This window comes from Protobothrops mucrosquamatus, unplaced genomic scaffold (genome assembly GCF_001527695.2).
Source record: "Protobothrops mucrosquamatus isolate PMUCROS unplaced genomic scaffold, P.Mucros_1.0 scaffold1446, whole genome shotgun sequence".
Lineage (NCBI taxonomy): Eukaryota > Metazoa > Chordata > Lepidosauria > Squamata > Viperidae > Protobothrops > Protobothrops mucrosquamatus.
In genome coordinates this window covers 2,278-23,652 of record NW_015387626.1, presented here as the reverse complement: position 1 = coordinate 23,652, position 21,375 = coordinate 2,278, and the positions used below count along the sequence as shown (strand labels likewise).

At 52.2% G+C, this 21,375-nt stretch overlaps 2 protein-coding genes and 1 long non-coding RNA gene across 3 annotated transcripts; 2 read left to right on the top strand and 1 right to left on the bottom strand.

Annotated features, from left to right (window-relative positions):
* Window positions 1-344: 344 nt before the first annotated feature.
* On the bottom strand, window positions 345-2,371 carry LOC107292911. The gene is made up of 2 exons (XR_001549006.1): window positions 2,228-2,371; window positions 345-606 (listed from the first exon to the last, which is right to left on the bottom strand). It is a non-coding gene; the product is annotated as an uncharacterized LOC107292911 (long non-coding RNA).
* Window positions 2,372-3,624: 1,253 nt separating this feature from the next.
* PRUNE1 (prune exopolyphosphatase 1) lies at window positions 3,625-12,244 on the top strand. Its single transcript, XM_029285248.1, has 9 exons — window positions 3,625-3,663; window positions 5,675-5,779; window positions 6,209-6,414; window positions 6,653-6,837; window positions 6,980-7,138; window positions 7,391-7,485; window positions 7,766-7,951; window positions 8,583-8,590; window positions 11,824-12,244. Exons 1-9 carry the CDS (start codon window positions 3,625-3,627, stop codon window positions 12,242-12,244), a joined length of 1,404 nt encoding a protein of 467 aa, XP_029141081.1.
* A 2,181-nt stretch (window positions 12,245-14,425) lies between these two features.
* On the top strand, window positions 14,426-21,003 carry BNIPL (BCL2 interacting protein like). Its single transcript, XM_015822035.1, has 9 exons — window positions 14,426-14,542; window positions 16,640-16,732; window positions 17,351-17,412; window positions 17,531-17,740; window positions 17,871-18,050; window positions 18,183-18,285; window positions 19,443-19,574; window positions 20,701-20,787; window positions 20,901-21,003. Exons 1-9 carry the CDS (start codon window positions 14,499-14,501, stop codon window positions 21,001-21,003), a joined length of 1,014 nt encoding a protein of 337 aa, XP_015677521.1. The 5' UTR covers window positions 14,426-14,498.
* The last annotated feature ends 372 nt before the right edge of the window (window positions 21,004-21,375 follow it).

Below are 21,375 nucleotides of genomic sequence, written 5' to 3'. Positions count from 1 at the left end.
CTCCCCGATTTTATACTCAATTATTTAAAACACAGGGGTCTCTCGCATTACCTTCGCTTGCAAGCTTCGATCTACACCAGATCTGGATAAGGATCAACAGACAAAAACCATTTTTTTGTTTGTTTCAAAAGGAATCTCTTTCTTATCCCAGAAAAAAAGGAATACAAAACCCTTTTTTTTTAAAGAAAAAAAAATATTGACGCTATCCTTACAATAAAAGAAACTTATGCTTGTGAATTTTTTTTAAAAAGCGCTAAAAATGCAATGCGTTTTCTCTATGGGTGATATTTTAAAGCAAAACATGCACACACACCAAAATTCCAGTGTCTTTTTCAGGGCACCAATTTTTTTAAGGGGTTAGTAGAAGGAAAAATCTGTGCTTCGTGGACCTTAAATCTTTATGGGTTGTTGTTTTTTTTTTTGTCCTTGAAGCTCAGCAAAGAGTGTAGAGGCGGTTCCTGTGTTGTTTTCGTCAGCTTTGGGTCTTCTCTTCTGCAAACAGATGTCCCAGAAATCTACTCCTCTCCAGCTTCATGGCCCAAAGGTGGGTGTGTTGTTTGTATTTGTGGAAAATGCAGGGGTTTTAACCTCCATCCAACCTGGAGCCTAGCAAATGGGTCAGTGAAACAAAGGTTAGAAAATCAGGGGTTTTTTTTCAACCCTTCCTTGCCTTGCAATCTCTCTCTCTTCCTCCGGATTTTGCAAAAGTTAGGCCTCGGCTTACGACCACATGAATTTCCATTGCTAAGCGAGGTGACGGTTGAGTCAGTCACATGCACCCAATTTTAAAAGCTTTTTTTTTTTTGCCACGATTGTTAAGCACCAAATCACTGCAGTCATTAAGGGAATTCAGCTTCCCAGGTTGCAAGGGGTGATCATGTGACACACACACACACCACACCCCCGTGATGCTGCAATTGTGGTAAATACAAGCCGTGCCCAAATTTTGAGCCCGTGACAGTGGGGATGCTGTGACAGGCAGAAGGGTGAGGACTCGTGACCAGTCCCTTTTTCAGTGCTGTTGTAACCAAACAAACGGTTGTAAGTTGAGAACCACCTGTACACAAAACTGCAAAAACTCTCACACTACTTCTGAGTTTTGAAGTTTTTGAAGGACCCCTGGACATCTGGATGCCTGCCCTGGAGATTTGGGTGCAACGATCTCCAGATGTTTCCTTCTGTAGCCACAGAAAGGCAGCCAAAGACAGACCTGGATTGACCAGGGGTCATCCAGCTGTTCCTGGGCCAACTGTGTCCAGCAAGGTCCACAGCAGGAAATGCTGCAGAGGCGCTTCAACATCTGGAAGGAACCGACTGCACCCAGGAAGCAAATAAGCCACCGCAGACGTGACTGCGCTCTGTGAGTGCGTACACGCAAGGATTTACCTGCTGACAAAGGCTTGTTTTGCAAGAAAGAAGCCGCCCAACCAGTATTTTGACAAAAACATTTTGCTGCTTTTAAGCAACAGCTGGAAACTTCCCATAAGGGGGGGGGAGGGAGAGGAAGGCAAGGATGCCTCCCCCCAGATAGAGCTTCGTCCTTAGGGCCAGGCCCCCTCCTCTCCCAAAATATGGCTTGTCTGTTAACACGCTAAGAGTGGGGAGCCTCCACAGACGGGGACTCCAAATCCCATACTCCCCAAGCTTTCCTCACCAGAGAGGAAAACTAACTACCAACAACAAGAATTAAAAATTCATTCTCGGATCGTAAATTTTATCCCTCTGCGTCTCCCCAGGCAAAAATCTCTCCCTTAAGTGGCATCCCCCCCTCCCAATAAATTTCCCCTCCTCCCTTCCACCGGTGGAGGTTTGCAGCCTCCCCCCCCTCCCGTTCTGCTACAAACTTTGTTTTTGAAGGAAACTGTTGCACACCAGAGGTGTCGACAGCTTTGCGGGATTGCAAAACAAAGAGGGGTTTTTTTGGGGGGGGAGGTGGGAAAGAGCGCCTCATCTCCCCCCCACCCTCCTCCGACCCTGGGTAGGCTCAGCTGTTTGCAATCCCCCCTCCTGGGTGGGGGAAGCACCGGAGGAGGGGGTGCTCCCTTTAAGACCAACCAACCCAGTCCGGTGCCAAGGGAGGAGAATCCGGAAAGAGGGGTGCCAGGTAGCCGAGGGGAAACCGAGGCACAAAGGAGGCGCCGAAGCTTCGGGTCTGGATTCGAATCCCACCTCTTCCACTCCAGCAGCAGGGCAGGGACTGAAGGGGGGGGACTCAAATGCGCCATACCTGTTTAGACACGGATTTCCCTTCCCTGCTCAGATCCTTCTCCGCACAAATCCTGGTTTTTGTGCCAGCCAGCCTGTTCGTCGCCTTCCTTTCCTCCTGCCACCCCACCACCCTCCTGCTCCCCCCCCCTGCGCTAGGAAAACCCCGGGAGGAGGGGATCCCAGCCTGGCAGAGAGAGAGAGAGAGAGAAAAAAAACTCCTAAAAAAAACCTAGCTGGGGTTTATCCTGCCCTGCCTCTCGCCTTTCTGCAGAGACATCTATGGGAGAGGAGGATACACCGCAGCGTAAGGGCGTAGTAGGGAAGGCGGGGGGGTGGGGTGGGGAGAAGAGGGATAGGAAGGAAAGAAAACAAAGGAAGGAAGCAAGGAAGGAAACTCTGCAGCCACCCAAGAAAAAGCAAATTAAAACACAGTCGCTGCCAGGGAAGGAGGAGGAGGGAGGGGAGGCTTGGCAACTCGCTGGAAGGGACCGATTCGGCTTCGGGAAAGGGGCAAATCTTTCTGGATCAAGGCGGGGAGGGGCGTTGGGGTCTTCCGGCCTCGGAGGGGAGAAAACGAAGCTGGCTCCCCTTGCACGGAGCTCCTCTGGAGCCGGAGCCAGCCCGGCCGCGTTGCAAAGGCGGGCAGCTGCATTGCAACCTGCCACGCGGTTCCTGGGGGGGGGGGGGGGGCGAGGCTTTACCTGTTGAGCTTCGGGATGCCGGCGGTGCTTTCGCCCAACCGGGCGCAGGAGGGAGGAGGCAGGAGGGCTTCGGAAGGGCAACGAAGCCGGGGCGCCGTCAAAACTCCGTGGAAGTCCGAGATGGCCAGGAAGCAAAGCGGGGGGGGGGTCTCCCGGGGGCTCAGAGGCCCCTCCCTCCCGCCCCGCCAGCCCTTCGCTGCTCCGGGGCTCCAGCTGGCATCTCCGGGCAGAAAAACTTGCAAAAGCGGAGCAAAGGGCAACCGCTGCTGCAAGAGCCGCCGTGAGAAAGGCGCGTTCAGACGGCCGTGCACGCGGCATAAAACCCGGAGCCGCCCGGTTCCACGCGCCCCCCCCCCACCACACCCGGTGACCGCCCGCCCTGCGAGGTAGGCAAAGCCGCCCCTGGCCGCGGTGACGTCGCCGGGAGAGAGCGCGTGCTTCGGCCACGCCCTTTTCCACGCCAGCTGGGAGAGGGAGGCGGCGCTTCGTCCCCGCGCCTGCGCAGAGCGGCGGGTGAAGCCGCGCCCTTCCGCCTCCGGGCCGGCCAATCAGGCGCCGCTGTTTTGGCTCCTCCCCCCCCGCGGCGAACCCGATGGCCGCCCTGAGGGGGGGGGCGCGGCTGAGGCCGGCTCGACACGTGTCCGCGCGCCCTCCGTTCACACGTGTGGTGGCGCGGTAGGCCCTTGGTGGGGCGGGGGCGAGGCTGTCCGGAGCCATGGAGAGCTTCCTGGAAGGCTGCAGGGCCGCCCTTCAGGTACTCCCCCCCCCGGGAGGACTACCAGCCCCATGGGCCGCTCCTTTCCTCCTCCTCCCCGGGCTCTACTCGCTCCCATCATCCCCAGCCGCTCTGCCTAGGCTAGGCCAGTCGGACTCCCATCATCCCTACTCACTACTTCTCCGTGGATCTGACTCCCATCATCCCCGCCCACCACTCCCGAGGAGGCTGGACGACTCCAACTCCCATCTTTCCCCTTATTTAGTTTTGTCTTACTTGCTGGTCAAAGGTACACCCGCCTCCTTCCTGGGGGCGCCAGACCACTTCCAGTTCCCATCATCCCCGCCCACCACCCTTGCAGGGACAGCATCTGCCTCCCATCATCCCCGNTGACTCCCATCATCCCCGCCCACCACCCTTGCAGGGACAGCATCTGACTCCCATCATCCTCTCCCACCACCCTTGCAGGGACAGCATCTGACTCCCATCATCCCCGCCCACCACCCTTGCAGGGACAGCATCTGACTCCCATCATCCCCTCCCACCACCCTTGCAGGGACAGCATCTGACTCCCATCATCCCCACCCACCACCCTTGCAGGGACAGCATCTGACTCCCATCATCCCCACCCACCACTAAGGAGGTAGAGGCTAAAATGTGAATTTCCCCTCTGTTAAGCAGCCCCCAACCCTGCCGGCTTCTGGGGTGGGGGGTGGGGGGAAGGGAAGAAGGAGGTTGGGGCCCGGGGCAGGATTCGAATCCTGACCAGGGAGGGAGCTTTTCCCGGCCTTGTTTTGACCCCCGTCTGTGGGTGATTCACGGTCTTGTGTCGCCTGGAGGGTGGTGAGTCAGGCGGCCCCGTCAGCTGCTTCTGCCCGTCTGCTTGGCAGCCTCCCTGGCACAGAGGCCGCCGGGTGGGTGGGCAGAGGCTCCGATGCCCTGGCTTTCTGGCCCTCCAGGTCCCCTTGGGCGACCCTTGGGCGACTCTTCCACCTTGGACGGCGCTTCCCGCTGTCCCTCTGGACCAGGAGTGTCCAGTCTGGCCACTTTTCACACGGGTGGACTCCAACGCCCAGAATTCCCCGGCTGCCTGGGGGATTCTGGTAGCTGAAGTCCACACACAAGTCTTAAAAGTGGCCAAGCTTGGACACCTCTGCTCCAGACATACATTTTGTACCAACGTCCTTGAGTTACGACTACAACAGACCGGAAAACTCGTCATTAAGCAGCACCATTATTAAGTTTGCTTGTCCAGATGGCTTCTACGCAGGCGGCCCTTTCCATTGGGCCCCTGAGGGCCTCTTGGTGGGAACGCCCGGCCTCTTTCGCTTCTGAATCCCCCTCCCATTTTAATTTCCGGTCTGCCCCCCCCCCAGCCATCTGCTCTGCCGCTAAACCTCCGCCCTGGCCGCATCCCACCTTTCCAGCCTCAGGTGATCTGGACGTGGCTTGTCGGCTGACGTCTTCCGGCGTTCTGCCGGCACTGGGAAACCAGGGTTTGTTTGCAGAGAGGGAGGGCGGGGGAAGCTTTCCAGGGTCTCCTAATAGCTGGCACCACCTGCTTCTCAGCAACCCTTTTACCCCTCCTTAATTTAAACAAAAAATAATAATAAACCACGTCCATTTGCGGTTCTAATCTCAACCGAGTTAATTCAGAAAAACTGGCCGTCTTATGAGCCAAATACAGACATTTTCACTTGGATTTTTCTTCATTTATCCTCTTTCTTTCAGCTTGGTTGGCAAAGGAATCGAAGTAGGAGAATGAGCCCAGAAATAGGTGCCCTGCTTTCCTATCTGTCCCCCTCTGAAAGTTGGCATCGTGCCCTTTTTACAGACGCTGCCCCTGGCTGAACAAGGGGGAGCGGGCCCGAGTGCTAATTTTCCCCTCGAATTCAGGCCCTGCGGTCCAGCCCTCATGTGCTCTGGAGCCCTTCCTTTTATTTTCGATCACCAAGAACGTTCCCCTTTGCTGTGCCCACCCCAGACATGCCCCGTCTCTGGAAACTCTCTGTTTCATCCTCGTTTCATCTCCTTGCTTGTCCCCTGGCAGGATCACGTTCAGAGCAAAAGGGCCGTTCACGTGGTGCTGGGCAACGAGGCGTGTGATCTCGACTCCATGATATCCGCCTTGGTCCTCGCCTACTTTTTGGCAAAGGTCAGCCTTTCGATGTGTCGCTCCGGGTTCTGATCTCGCTAGAACGCCTTGGGCCTGCCCCGGGACCCCTCCCATAATTTGCTGATGCATCTCCCAGGCCCCTTCCTGTGGCCCTCTCTCCTCTGAGTTCCATGTCGCAGAATTAAAACTGGGTGCCGGGCGGCGATTTGCAGGATTCAGACCTGGGGAGGAGTACAAGGAGGATACAGAGACTTCTGCCCTCCCCCCCCTCCAGGGACACCCTGGACATTTTGGGTTTTTAAAGCAATTTATTTGGCTGCCACCTCACGGATGTGTCCTTCTCCTCCACAAAGTCCTGTCTTGGTCTTATTTCGAGGTTCCATTTCCACCTTCTTTGATGCTCTGCGTGTTCCTTGCTGTCCCCCCCCCCCGTGTAAATTCCCACCATCCTTTTGTGCCCCCCCCCAGACCTCTCTGGACTCTGAGGCGGCCTTCGTTCCGGTCCTCAACATCCCCCGGGTCGACTTCCCTCTTCGGACGGAGAGCGCCTTCCTTCTCCATCAGCAACGTATCCCCGAGAAAGTCCTCGTTTTCCGGGATGAGATCGACCTGGCGGGGCTGAACAAGGCCGGGCTGCTGTCCATGACGCTGGTGGACCACCACATCCTGCCCAGGTGGGCAGAGACAGGAGCAGCCCCCCCCCCATGCAAAGCGGGGTTAGGGCTCAGTCCATCCACTGCGCCTCTGCCCCCTATGTTTGAATGTCTGGGGAGTAAGTCAAGGACTACCTCTATCCAAAGTCCCCCAGCTGTGCTCCATCTTCCACGACTGCCAGCTTCATGGGAGCCCCTCTCGGCTGTGGCTGATGGGATGGGGAGTGCTTATCCCCACCTCTTTTGTCTCTTTCCCCAGCAAAGACGCAGGGCTGGAGGCAGCCGTGGTGGAGGTGCTGGACCACCGGCCCCTGGAGTGGGAGAGGCCCCCTCCCTGCAGAGTGACGGCCGAGCTGGTGGGCTCCTGTGCCACCCTGGTGGCCGAGAGGCTCCTGCAAGCCGGGGTGCCAACTTTAGACAGCCAAATTGCTGCTCTGCTGCACGGTGAGGGCGAGCAACTTGCGCAGATTCACCCCAAACCTTGCCCATTTGCCATCGGGAAATTTGCAGCGCAGACCGTCTGGACTGCCTTGAATTGGGGCCTTCCTTGACCCAGTTTTTTTTTTTTTTTTTTTTGCCCTGCCAGGAACCATCCTGCTGGATTGTGTGAACATGGCCGTCGAAGCCGGCAAAGTAACCCCCAAGGACGCCCGTTGCGTTTCTCGGCTGGAATCCATGTTCCCCGAGCTGCAGCCGAGAAACCAGGTCTTTGACGCTCTGCAGAGAGCCAAGTTTGACGTCTCAGGTGTGCAGGCATCCCTGGGCGGGTTCCCTTTAAGACCCCCCCCCCAGCCAGGGTCATCTGCAAGCCAAGATTGCAGGATGTGGGCTTGTTTGGGAATCCGCTGGGAGGCAGAAGGAGGGCAGGGCAGGCCGTCAATTTCCCCCCAAATTGATGTGTGGCACCTGGAGGAATGCCAGGTGCCACACATACCACACACACACACACACACACACACATACACACCCCCAAAAATTCGGACTCTCCCTCCCACAGGCCTCACCACCGAGCAGATGCTGCGGAAGGACCTCAAAAGCCTGGCCAGCAAAAAAGCAACGGTGGCCATTAGCGCCGTGTACGTGGCTCTCCAGGTGAGTGTGAAGCCTGTCATCCTCGACATACGACGCTCGTTAAGTGAGTTTTGCCCCCTTTTTGCCATCTGTCTTGCCACAGCTGTTAAGTGAACCCCAACCGTGTTTGCTTTCTCTAAACCAGGGTTGGCCGACGTTGGCAACTGGATGGCCTGTGAACTTCAACTCCCAGAATTCCCCAGCCAGCTGTGCTGGCTGGGGAATTCTGGGAATTGAAGTCCACAAGTCTTCAAGTTGGCACAGTTGGGTCTACCTGTGTTTTAAATCTCCCTTTTTTCAGGATTTCCTGCACCGGCCTGGGCTGGAGCAGGATCTGGCCGCTTTCTGTCACCAAAGAGGCTTCAGCCTGCTCGTCGCCATGACCATCTCCTTCGGGGACCGCAAGAAGCCGTTTCGGCAGCTCGCGGTGTTCAGTCAGCAGGGCCAACTCCAAGACGCGGTGAGTGGAATCTCAACCCGAATCCCTGTGGATTACGGCGGGGGGGGGAAACGTCACTTCTGAATCCCCAATCTTATCGCTAAACCTTAACTGGTTTTTCTTCTCTAACCTGGCTGGCCTTTAGCATCTTTTCTCATCCCCAAACTCAATCCTTCCGATTTTCCAGCTTGGCTGCAACGGTGCCAGGCTGATTTTATTTCCCTAAATTAATCGTGGCTTGAAGGAAGGAAGAAAACCATCTGTGTCTATCTTGGCTTAAGGAAGTGAGGCTTGGCTGGTGCAAATACAGGAAGTGCTCGACTTACAACAGTCATTTTAGTGACCGTTCAAAGTTACAACAGCCTTGGGAAAAGTGACTTATTATAGTTTTTCACACGTAGGACCGTTGTAGCATCCCTGTGATCCAAATTCGGATGCTTGGCAACAGACTCGTATTTACGACGGCCGCAGCGTCCCGGGGTCAGGGGATCCCCTTTTGTCACCTACTGACAAGCCAAAGAGGAAATGAGATCCTTTTAACAACCGTGTTGCTAACTTAACAATTGCAGCAATTCGCTTAACAAACCTGGCGAGGAAGTTGGTAAAAGGGGGCAAAAATTCACTTAACGAATGTCTCGTTTAGCAAGAGAAATTTTGGGTGTTGTGGTCATAAGTCAAGGACCCCTCGTAGCCAGTTTCCATGTCAAGTCTCTCGTGACGCCAAAATCGGGGCATACGGCCGGGTTACAGGACCGCCACAAAGGAGGAATGAACAGCCGAGGTGCAATTAAGACACTTTGGGGGAGGTTTACGCGCCCCAGTAAAAAATGGGGGAGAAAGGGGGGGGAAATTGGATCCTGCTATGGGGAACTGTCCTCCATTGCCCAGTCTCAATTTACGGTGTGATTTTTAGGAAGGAGCATCTGAGCTTTCTTTTTTCTCTCTCTCTCTCTTTCCAGCCGATCTTCTGCCCTTAAACCTGGGGTCTTGCTTTGTGTCCGGGGCGGATTTTGCCCTGGCTGGCGCCAGCCGGTGCAAACCAACCCAGAACATCCCTTGTTGGAAAAGAGCCTGTTTGGCAGGTGGCAGAGCGGGAGGGATGTTCACGCAGGCGCCCCGTGGAGCCTCTGCCACTCATTAACCACAGCCAAAGGTCCCTGCCGTTGCCGGTTAGCCGAGCGGGCAGGTGGGGAGGGGGAGCAGCCGAGGCAGGGGAGGGGGGCTGCCCGCGTCCTCTCTAGACAGCAGCAGCTCCAGCCTGGAGGTAAGCAGCAGATTTGGTGGGTGGGGGTCTTTTGTATCCCCCTTCGCCACACCCACATCCCCATCTCCCTAGAAAACAGTGTGTGTGTGGGAAGGGTAGGAATTACCTGGGGGGTCATTTGTCTTCACGACCCAAAACGTCTTCCGCTTCCTAAAGTCCTCACCTCTCTACCTCCCTCAGGTAAAATTAGGAAGAGAATCAACAAACGGCTAAAGAAACTTATTAGGTCGGAACAGGTAGGCTTCCTCGTTTCGGGCCTTCCACCTTGGGGGGGGGGGGGCGATTGTGCGAGCGTGCAAATGCACGGGTCGCAGCCTTTGTGGCTTTTTAATTGCCACTCGACTGCCCGGGGCTTTGCCACCAGCGAGGCGAAGGGCAAAACTAAAATAAATAAAAAAAATGTCATTATTGTCAATAGTGAAACTCCCCATCTGGGTTTGGTCAAAGGTTAAATGTCCCGTTTCCAAATTCCTTATTTTTTTCTTTTTCCTTTTTTTAAGCGAGCTTCTGCTTGTTCCGTCCTGATTAAAAAAAATATATATATCTCTTTTAATGCAAAATTTGCAACACTTTCTCGCAAGGTGCATCTCCAGGGAGGGTTATTTGATCAGCTGACAGGCAAACTGTCTCTCTGTTCCAAACCTCTGGGTTTACTTTGGAATTATTTTCCGACCGATCTTGGATTTGCTATTATTTTTCCAAGAACTGAAACTGACCACTCTCCGAAGCTTTCTGAGTTCAATTTTTTTGCCCTTCTGTTTGAAACCAGCTCTTGGGTTTTTTTCCTTTACTTATTTACATTTTAACCCATGTTGCCAAGCAGATAAATAATTGGACACCACCCTGCTTGACAAAATATTAGCTAATGCAAATTTTTCGATGAGGGTGACTCAAAAGTCATGATGCTTAAAAAGAACATTTATTTTAAGCCCCACGGGGTTCTCTTGCAAGTACACTGAAGATATTGTGGGACTCCTTAAACCTTAATTGGTGAATTTATAGTGTAAGCTTTGCACTTTGCACGCCTGGACAGCTTTCTAATATATCAGATGCAGGAATCTGAGCCCCCCCCCCTCCTGGTTGCCGACGTTTAATTCAACCATCCCAAATAAATTCACCCTGTGATTTTAGGATCTGTTGGTTTGGCTCAGCCTTGTTCAAGACAAAAGCACAGGGGTTTCATTTGGGGTAGCTTTATGTTTTATCAAAAAGGAGTCCAGTTGATCAATCAGACGGGGTGTATGTGTATGTGTGTGTGTGTGTGGTTATGAGATCACCCCAACAACGCTTCTTGTCTCAAGCAGCAAGGACGAAAGTCCTAGCTCCGGGTTCAAACTGGAACTTCTCTGCAAACTTTTTATCTGACTTGGAATAGCCCCAGGCTTTTAGAAAGGAAGAAGGGTCATTTTAATGAAAGGTTTTGTAGCATGGAGGTTTTGTAGCATGGCAGAATGCCCAGCTTGGAAAAAAGGGGAAAAAACACAAAACAAAACAGGCATGGTATAAAAGATGTCAGTGTTCCCCTTTCCAAAAACTTTTATTTCTGGAGCAGCCTGGCACAGGGGTGATTGCCCGCTGGCATGGAAGTCGGCTGGGCAGACTCCGCCTGTTTTTCCTTCCTTTTCGGCATCTATCTCTGCCCCCAACAGCCTCCTTCTCCCCCCCCCCCCACACACACCCCCAGTCCTCCAGGATTTGGCAGCTCCCCGATGCCGGCCTGAGTCATCCTTGGTGGTAGCAAACTTCCCCCTTTATGCCAAAGCTGAAACCACCCTCTGGAGCTCAGGGCGGTGTGGAGGGAAACAGCCTCTGCCTGCCTCACTTTGTGGCCGTCGCATCCGGCAGGCTCTCTGGCCCAGGTGGGTGCTGGGGTTGGGTAGGGGGCAGAGGGGCCGGGGAGAGCCTCCTGCCTCTGGCTTGCTAAATGGGTGGGTCAGGGAGGGTTTGGTAAAAACGGAACGGGGGTGTGTGAGAGTTTCAGTCCTCTGCAAGGGAGGTCAGTATTTATTTATTTATTCTGGAGTAGGGAATATACAGCCTCTCCAGCATGATGGAACCTCCATCTTCAGGAATAGTGTGCCTTTAAACCCATTTCCTGGGCACAAGACAAGGGGTTCTTTCATGGTTGGCTTGTGGATTCTTTAAAGAGGCCCCCGTTTGGTTAGTGGAGCGCTCTTCTCTCTCAAGAGTGGAGCTTCCATGTTCAGAGCCACTCTACCTTTGGACTGGCGGTCGAGGACAACTAGCAAGCTTGGGTTTCAATAGATGAGAATCTCTGTTGCTCAGGATTGACCTGGGAAGCCCCTGGTGGTCTCTGAACTTGGTGCTTCTCTTGCGGACGTTTCACGACCCAACTAGGTAACATCATCAGGGCTAGAAGGGAGAGGGGGGGGCTTGCAGAATGGAAGAGGAAGAGGAGGTCTATGGGATCCTTGATGATCTCTGAAGTTGGCTGTTTCCTTTAGACGTTGCCACTGGTTTGATCCGGTGCAGTAGTCATGGGATCAAAGGTTCGACCCGACTTTGGAAAGGTCTAGGGGTGTCCCAGGACCCCTCTCACCCCCCTTCCACCTAGAGTGGGTGGAAACCTCTCGAAGAAAGAAAAGGTCCACACGGTTCGGAACCTCGCGAGATCGTTGGGCAGGGAGCCGGAGAGGGCCAACCTCTCGGGCTGCTCCTCCGTCCGCGCCTACCAGCAGGCCAACACCACCGCCTCTCGCAAGAAAGTCCTTCCGATCGTCCGGGAATTTCTGACCCAGTGGGCCGGAGCCAGCCCGACCGGCCCCAGCATGCAGCCGGCGGTCTCCAGTCGCGTCCCCCCGGCCAGGGTGGACTCCCAGGGCACCGGAAGCCGCGATCCCTGCGGGGCCGCCAAGGAGCCCCCGAAGCCGCTCCGCCTGGGCGAGGACCCCGCCGATGAAGACACCTTGCTGCCCCCCACCCCCATGAACAGCCTGGTGGACGAGTGTCCCCTGCACCAGGGTCTGCCCGAAGTCTCGCCCGAGGTCATCTTCGAGAGGGTCAACCGCATAGCCACCGACCGCTCCTTGGGCAGACGCAGCCCGGAGAAGAAGTGACTCTGGGCACCGCCAAATTCCGGGGGGGGGACTCCCGGCGAGCGGGAGGTGGGCGCCGCTGGGTGCCGGGAAGGCTGTTTCTTTAATTAATTGTAGGACGTGATCTGTGATTAATCCCCCCTCGCAATGAATAGAAAGCAGGGGTGGGGGCTGCCGAACTCAACATTCGCTGCCACTAAAGGGGAGGGGGGGTGAGATTAAAACGGGCTGCTTGCTGCAAAATTGCAGAATTCTGATTCTCGGGGAGGATGGGGGCACCCCAAATCCTCTTTTTTTTTTCCCCAAGCGCGTCCTTCAAAATTGTTCCAAAGTTTTCTTGCGGCAATATTTAGCTCAGACGTGTTGTGCGTTTTGTGCTCGGTTGAATCCTGCAGAATAGGGGTCTCCGAGCTGGGCCACTTGAAGACGTGTGGACTTCAACTCCCAGAATCCCCCAGCCAGCCATGTATGGCTGGCTGGGGGATTCTGGGAGTTGAAGTCCACACGTCTTCAAGTGGCCCAGTTTGGAGAGTCCTGCTGTAACAGGACTGAAATAAAAACCCTCATCTCCTGTTCCTTCAAACATTTTCCTACAAAGGTGTAAACGGTCCTGTATTTTTTTATACCTGTGCAGATTTTACGGCATTTTGCAATCCACTCGCTGCACAAATACGGTGTTTTATTAAGGCAGCTTCTAAGGGGGTCCCTAATCGGGGGCTCTTGGAGCCCCCATGCACCTCCCTCTGTACTCCAGCCTTAATTTCACTCTCCCCACCCCTTGGCAGCACCTGGGATAGGCAGGTGGAGACGTTGGTCTTGGCTGTGTGGCCCCCCAAACAAAGGAGAAATTTCAAATAAAGAAATTTTTAGACATGCAAACTACTGAAAGAGTGAATTCCTGGTTGCTGGGAACAAAGTGACGTTGTGTAGGAATCCTGGATCATTTCTAGAAACAGTGTAAATTGTGATGCCCTCTTTCTGCCACCCCCAAAAGTCAAACTTGCTCCTGTTCACTCAAAGGTAGAGTGCCACTGAAGCTGGGTGTTCCTCTTTGCGACGCCAACTGATATCACGGTTGGTTTTCTCCTGTTTGAAAGGGAAGATCCTTCCCTCCCTCTGCTACTCAGGCCTAATTCAACAGGTAAAGCGCAAAGTCCGTGTTCACACCTGCATCCATCGGCCCTTCCCTTTACGACACGTCGATCCTGGCGATGTATTTATCCCGCATCCTTTTCTCCAACCTGCCTGCGCGCGTTGACCCCATTTGGCAGCTCACAAAAGGACACACACACCCCGGTCGGCCCATCCGACTGACACGCCTTTGTTGTTGAGTGTGTCGTGCGAACCCAGGCGAAGTTGGCAACAAACAAAGCTGATCAGATGGAAACGCGATTCCTCCCACCGAATTTTGACTTCCTGTTTATATATTTGCAGAAAAAAAAATCAGGGTTCCCACCCATAAGGCCCAGCCTGGCCTCAATCGACCTCAGTAAATAAAAACTTAACAATGGCACAAAGATCACAAACCCCATAATACTTCCTAGGGACCATCAAAACAATACTTGCGCAACCGGCAAACTACACCAGGGGTGTGCAACCTTGGCTGCTTTAAAACTTGCGGACTGGCTGGGGAATTCTGGGAGTTAAATGTCCATAATTCTGGGAGTTAAAAGTCCATAATTCTGGGAGTTAAAAGTCCATAATTTGGGGAATTAAAAGTCCATAATTCTGGGAGTTAAAAATCCATAATTCTGGGAGTTAAAAGTCCATAATTCGGGGAGTTAAAAGTCCATAATTTGGGGAATTAAAAGTCCATAATTTGGGGAATTAAAAATCCATAATTCTGGGAGTTAAAAGTCCATAATTCTGGGAGTTAAAAGTCCATAATTCTGGGAGTTAAAAGTCCATAATTCAGAGAATTAAAAATCCATAATTCTGGGAGTTAAAAGTCCACAAGTCTTAAAACGGCCAGGGTTAGGCCCTCCTGTTCAACTCCCCTCAGCTAACTTGGCTACCCGTGTTGGCACCAAATCCCACTCTTCTAAAATTCCCATCGTCCCCAGCCGGCCGGTGGCTGTTCTCCCGAGTGCTCTTCTTCGGCGTTAGGACCCAGCTTCCCTCTGCCAAACTCTGCAAGCAGAAAAACCAGTTTGAGATGCCTCTCCCGGCTTCCGCTGGCATGTCCACACCTCCAGGACTGTAGTGCGAGTTCGGGTGCCCATCACGAGTAGGGGAGGCTGGATCCGCACCTGGCTGGACAACCCACTCACCCTCCATGGGTTCCTTCGTGGGAGACGGCAGGACCCTTGCCTCGGAAAGGTGAGTCCCTTCAAAGGGGGGGGAGGACTCTGGATGAGGGCCTGTTCCCCAATAAACCGGGGTTTTCTTTCTTTTCCATGGCCAACCCAGGGCCAAATGAATTCACGATCCCCCTGCAAGGTTGTAATTCCTCTCTTAAGCTGGCGCCTGGCCAGGAGACACCCCCCCAACTCTTTAGATGGGAATTGTAGTTCAGCCGCACCCGGAAGGTAAGCAGGTTTCCCCATCTGACAAGATTCAACCCTTCTGTCACCCTTTCACGAGAACAAAAAATTTGCTATCCGGGTTAAACCTCCCTGAAACATAAACAGGCACCACCTCAATAATCAAGGCAAAAATCTACCTGCGCCCAGGTAGTTATCCAGCTTCTCTGCAAACATTAATTTTAAGAAAAGGAGGCTGGTGCCCGACATATTTTTATCATTGTGGGTCCTGCTTAAATTAAACATCTCCTTCCAGCCAAGCCAGAAATCTCTCTACTTTTTTTGAACACAAAAACAGTTGTTGACATTGTTGCTTTGAAGGAATCTTTTCCTTCCTTCCTTCCTTCCTTCCTTCCTTCCTTCCTTCCTTCCTTCCTTCGTTTCTCCTAAAGACAAAATCTCCTGGTGGTCTCCCGCCCACCCCGCTTCGCTTTCCCAATTCAGCTGTGGCTGTGCTTCCCTTTTGCGAAGCTTTTTGTGTTAAAAACAAACGCCGAGAACTTTGTGTTGATTTTCAAAGGGTAGCAACCATCTCGCCAAGTCGCGCCATAGATTCTTGCGCCCAGTTTAGAGGTGAGAAAATTCGGAAGGCTTCGCCGTGCTGAGCCATTGCACCCAAAGAGTCGGGGGGGGGGGGGCAGACACGGAAGAAATCTGCTTCTCCTTCGGCAGGTGTGAACTGCAATCACCATCTTTGAACCGGTTCATTAACTTGACACCACTTGACGTCATGTTTGCCTGCTGCTTTAAATTATCCCGGGTTTTTAATTTCAACTCTTCCGGCCTTTTGGCCATCCTGTTTACAAGGGGTTCTCCCTGAGTTACAGGCAACAGCTCGAGGCCTCTCTGGAAGGGGGGGGCGCATCCGGCAAACTGACTAGCATCGTGTGAATGCAGCCATCATGCACAGGATGAAAAAAATCCAGATTTTGCTTCCAATTCACATTCACACCTTATTCGTTTTCCTCGAGATGGGTCTTTTGCAGCTGGGCACCTATTTCCAGCTGTTCAGTGCCCCCAGGTCTGGAAAGGGAGGGCCTTTCCTTGTTGGCCTTCGAAGGTCAGCTGCTGCTGGAGCTGGAGGTTCTACATTTCTTGAAAAAAAAAGCAGTGATTCTCTCTTTTTTTCCTTTTTTTATTTCACTTCCCTCAAGCCTACCCCAAATTAAGGTTGTTTCTCTCCCTTCAAATGGATTTCCCTCCGGGTGTGGTTTCTTCTCTGCTACGCCCTTCGGACAGACGTAGATACATCCGTGCTCCCTCCGTCACACCTTAATTACAGGTTGCGGCACCCGGCAACACATTTTTGGTCCACTCTGGCAGGATTCCCAGGAAGCTGTTGATCACAGTTTAAATCACCTTTTGGGTGCCTGGAATAACCAGCCACTAGTAAGCTAGGCACAGAACCTCCAGGTTTAAGGGCATTCTACCTGTGTGCCAGCTGCCTGGAAGATGGAGAGAGGACCACAGCCCCAGGGTCCTGGCTTGGGAGTTGGCGGGATTCGAGCGGGCAGCCCCACAGGGCCGGCTGTGCACTAAACCAGGGGTCGCCGAAGTCGGCCACTTTAAGAGGTGTGGACTTCAATTCCCAGAATTCCCCAGCCAGCACAAAGGGGATGCGTTCCTCGCACGGAGCCAGGGTCAGACTAAATGACCTTCAGAAACCATTCAGAGCACCTTCCGATGGCCTTAATCCCTTCTCGGGGCCAACCCCAGGCATGAGCCAGGACTTAACCCCCAGCAGGCTGAGTTTGCCAGCCCTCAAAGCGAGCAGAAAACCAACCTGCCCATTTTAGGGCACTGTGGGGGGGAGACTGCCTCTGTACCGGTGAGATTGCAGCCTGCGATTCCGACAGGGCAGGTGGGAAATCCGGTCGCTCTCATGCCTTTGCAGGCTTAAGAAAGAAGCCATGGAGGCGTCAGACCCGGCGGGGAACATCCGAGACCTGGAACTGAGAGAAGAATGGCAGGACGACGAATTCCCACGGTAAAGGGGACTCCGTGTTCAAGAGCAGTCTACCCTTGAACACCGGTGGTCAAAAAAGTTCCCTTGGCTAGGATTCAGGCAGACATCTCACTTTTCCCTCCCCAATTCCTGCTGTTTCCCCCCCCCAATCCTTGATAAAATAAAACCAGATTGCTTAAATTGAAGCAAATTACTTGCAAATTGTCGTCTGTACTGAACAACGTTAGAGGGTTCTCTCTGCGTGGGAGCCCTGCTCGGTTCTGCTTAGAATCCTAGGGCTGGAAGGGACCTTGGAGGTCTTCTAGTCCAGCCCCCTGGCCAAGGTTCGAGTCCTTATAATTTATTTATTTCTTTATTAAATTTATTAAATTTAATAAATAAATAAATTTATTAAATTTATTAAATTTATATAATCCCCTCGGTAGATTGAATTGCCTTTATAGCTTGATGTATTTATTTATTTAGAGAATTTATATGGCTGCTAACTTCCAGTGACTCTCGCCGTATAGCTTTATAGAGCTATATAACGTCATAATCTGAAGGCTTTCTTTATATATCTGGGTTCCTCCCCCAAGTCAAAGGGTTTGGAGATCAGGGCTTAGTTAAAAAAAAAAAATCAAAATATCTTTGATTTTACAGCCCTTTGTCGGAGGAGACCTCGGAAGAAGATCTGGAGCCCTCCAGTTCCGAACTGAGTCCGGGTAAGATTCAGGAAAAAAATGCTGCCCTTTGAGAGGTTTTTTTTTCGTAGAGCCTCCATCGTTCAAGGCACTCTACCCCCCACAACACCCCACGTTACAATCCTTCCCTTCTCTGCAGTCGCCTCCAACACCCTGGCACTCTGCGGCCGGAGACACATGAGGAAGCGTCTCCAGGCCCCGGACCTCAGCGAGGGCTCGGTAAAATCGGGGGATCTCCCCGAAAGCACCCCAGACGCCAGCTTGGAGATCAACCTGGATGAGCTGGAGACGCCTTCCGAAAGCGAGCTTCAGGAGGGCCCGGAGAGCGGGCACGAATTCGAATGGGAAGGTGAGGTCCCGAGTTCGAGTCTCAAGGAAGCCGACCTGCCATTAGATCCCAGCTGGCAGAGATTTGGTCCCTTCTGAGTCAATAAAGCTGGGACTTGATGCCCGCTTTCTGTCCTCCCCACCCATCCCAGATGACCTCCCGCGGGCCCGGCGGGTGGAGGCCAACCTGCCGGAGAAATTCTGCAGTGGCCGCGTGATGGACACCAAGGATCCCGACGGACGGGTCTGGCGCATATTCCTGGGAGACGAACACGAGCGCAAAGTGGATCTAAGCGCCATCGAGCCCTACGCGAGGGTGATCTCCCACGGAGGTACTGTAATCTCAGCCTCTGGCCAAGAGGACGGCGGCCTACATTTGGAACCACCATTCCCGGTTTGTTCAACGGGAAGGGCGACTCTGATCCTGCGTGGTGATCTCATCTCTGCCTCCTTCCTTTTCCCAGGCCATTACGGCGAAGGCCTGAACGCCGTTCTCGTTTTTGCTTCTTGCTACCTGCCAGAAAGCAGCGTCCCCAATTATCCCTACATCATGGAGAACCTGTTCAGGTAACGTCCACCGGCCCCTCTACCTGAGCTGAGGGGAGTGGTGAGAAGTTTGGAGGGGCACTCTGGAACAGAAACCCGCCTTGTTATTGTTTTCAATGTGGTAGCTAGGCCTCGGATTAGTGAGAAGTAAAGTAAAAATAATCCTTCGGGCTGATTAGGTGGAAACACGGGCCGATTTTCCTGCTCCAAATGCAAGTCGCATCATGCTGAGATTCTGCCGTGGGGCAAAGCCCGGCAGAGGCTAAAGACTTCTCATCTGGGGTGTGTGCTTGTGTGTCAGCTGCCTGCTACTACAAGTTTCCCTTGTGTGTCTCTCCGTGAACTGAACCTTGAAAAGGAGATTAGGGTAGAGCTGTCTGTTGTTTTATGTAAGTAAGTAAGTAAGTAAGTAAGTAAGTAAGTAAGTAAGTAAGTAAGTAAGTAAGTAAGTAAGTAAGTAAGTAAGTAAGAAAGAAAGAAAGAGAAAAAGAAAGAAAGAAAGAAAGAAGAAAGAAAGAAAAAAAGAGAAAAAGGAGGGAAGGAAGGAAGGAAAGAAAAAGAGGAAGATAAATAAATAAATAAATAAATAAATAAATAAGGGAGGGAGGGAGGGAGAAAGGAGAAAGAAAGAAAGAAAAAAGAAAGAAAGGAAGAAAGAGAAAAAAAAGGAGGGAGGGAAGAGAGGGAGGGAGGAAGGAAGGAAGAAAGAGAAAAGAGAACAAAAGGAAGGAAGGAAGGAAGAAGGAAAGAAAGAAAAAGAAAAAGGGAAGGAAGGAAGGAAGGAAAGAAAAAGAGGAAGATAAATAAATAAATAAGGGAGGGAGGGAGGGAGAAAGGAGAAAGAAAGAAAAAAAGGAAGAAAGAGAAAAAGAAAGGGAGGGAGGGAAGAGAGGGAGGGAGGAAGGAAGGAAGAAAGAGAAAAGAGAGAACAAAAGGAAGGAAGGAAGGAAGGAAGGAAGGAAGGAAGGAAGGAAGGAAGGAAGAAAGAAAGAAAGAAAGAAAGAAAGAAAGAAAGAAAGAAAGAAAGAAAGAAAGAAGAAAGAAAGATAGATTTTACAGTCTCCAGCTATTATCTTTCCCTTCTGATTGTTCTGCTGCTGTGGGAGAGGATCAATTTGGCTTTTCTGGAAGGCAAAACGCAGGAAATGGACTCCAGCCTATTTGATCATTCCCTGTAGGTATATAATAGGAACTCTGGAGCTGATGGTAGCCGAGAATTACATGCTGGTGTGTCTGAATGGCGCCACTTCACGGAGCCGGTTTCCATCTTTTGCCTGGATCAAGCAGTGCTATCAGACAATCGACCGGCGGTAAGAGGCGCAGCCGTGAGCATCTTCCAAATTAAGGCAATTTGAAGAACACGCACCTCCCCACCCCCCCCACCCCCCGATATTTCCGTTTTTTTCTAGAATTGCCTAGAGATGCTTGTTTTTTTTTTTTTAAAAAGGGCTGCTTTTCAAGGATGAGCCCTGCTTTGTGCCTTTTAATGGCCATTTGCAGAAAGGGTTTGGGGATAAATAGCATTTTAAAGCAGGTCTGCCTGGCTGAAAGGAACCGGGGTCTCTCAGCGGCCTTAAACAGCAGCCCTTTCCCCTCTTTTAATCCTGAATTCTTCAAGGTGAGGCCTTGCAGAAAGGGGTGTGGGCGATTATTATTCAGCTGGTTTGTCATCAAGGACGCTGAACGGCACTCCAGCGCCCATCTCAAACAACAAAAGGAATCATCTGTTGGAAGATAGAAATAGGGGGAAAAGAACATTCTTTACACAGGCAGAAAGTACTTCTCTTTTTCAAATGTTTTTTCCCCCCCTCTGCCTTTTCTCCAAGGGATTCAGAGCCCCAATCCAGAGCCAAACTGGCTTTGTCTAGACTAGTGAAAAGGAGGACTTGGGGGGTGTCAGGATAGCAGGCTTCCAATATTTGAGGGGCTGCCACAGAGAAGAGGGGGTCAAAGTATTTTCCAAAGCCCCTGAAGGCAGGACAAGAAGCAACGGATGGGAACTAACCAAGGAGAGAAGCAACCTGGAACTAAGGAGAAACTTCCTAACAGTGAGGACAATTAACCAGTGGAACTGCTTGCCACCAGAAATTGTGGGTGCTCCATCACTGGAGGCTTTTGAGAAGAGACTGGACAGCCATCTGTCTGAAATGGTCTAGGGTCTCCTGCTTGAGCAGGGGGTTGGACTATCCACATTCTGATATTCTGCTCCTATAGTGAGACAGGTGGCATATAACTTTAATAAATAAATAAAAAAAATTGACTGTCCCAAGACCACACACTGTGGAGGCAACTTAGAAAGCACGGTATCTCCAGTTTTACTCGGTGCTATAACCTTCTCTCCTCCCCCCACCCCGAGAAAGGAAGGAGAAACAAAGCAGGATATCGAAATCCTGTGGCATGGAGTTCCACTGTTCCTTTCCTTTTTTTTTCCCCCAGGCTTCGGAAGAATTTGAAATCTTTGGTCATCGTTCATCCCACCTGGTACATCAAAGCCCTGATGACGGTGTTTAAGCCTTTCATCAGGTGGGTGTAAGGATGCCAAGGTTGATTTGAAAAAAAGAGTTGCGTTGCAGCCACAAAGGTGGCAATGCCAACACAAACACACCCTCAAGTGTCCTCCTTTCTCCTTTTTCCAGTTCCAAATTCAGGCAGAAAGTGCGGTTTGTGGAGAGCCTGGATGACCTGGCCCAGATCGTCCCCCTGCAACAGATCCATATCCCGGCCTGTGTCCAGCAGTGAGTAGGGTCTGGTTTTTCCCCCGTCCAGTTTGTTCCCCCACCCCCACCCCGCCTGGAGTGCAAAACTCCCTGCCTTGCAAAGTCAGCCAGAGTGCCCTCTTCACATGCTCTGGGGAGACGGTCAAGCTTTACAAACTATGAATATGCCCTCTTTAGGGGCAGAAAACCCTCCACGCAGGGGGCCACTGAACCGGCAAAGGACAGGGGAAGCCACAAAGGCCTGTCAATCAGGTCCAGCCTACCCGGGTTGGGGAGGATGGAGGCTGGAGTCCAGCCCCTCCCTCCTCCCTCCGAAGGCTTTATCCGGGATAAGTGATAAATCAATTGTCTATTCTGGGTGTGAAGTGCCAACCAGTCTCCTTCTATTTCCCCT

Excerpts from the sequence above, each read along its gene's own strand:
- BNIPL (XM_015822035.1), top strand. The coding sequence starts at position 14,499 with ATGGGTTCCTTCGTGGGAGACGGCAGGACCCTTGCCTCGGAAAG. Across the intron at positions 16,733-17,350 it reads CAGGACGACGAATTCCCACG|CCCTTTGTCGGAGGAGACCT; the intron begins GTAAAGGGGACT and ends TTGATTTTACAG. Across the intron at positions 17,413-17,530 it reads CAGTTCCGAACTGAGTCCGG|TCGCCTCCAACACCCTGGCA; the intron begins GTAAGATTCAGG and ends CCTTCTCTGCAG.
- PRUNE1 (XM_029285248.1), top strand. The coding sequence starts at position 3,625 with ATGGAGAGCTTCCTGGAAGGCTGCAGGGCCGCCCTTCAG. Across the intron at positions 6,838-6,979 it reads AATTGCTGCTCTGCTGCACG|GAACCATCCTGCTGGATTGT; the intron begins GTGAGGGCGAGC and ends TTGCCCTGCCAG. Across the intron at positions 7,486-7,765 it reads CCGTGTACGTGGCTCTCCAG|GATTTCCTGCACCGGCCTGG; the intron begins GTGAGTGTGAAG and ends CCCTTTTTTCAG.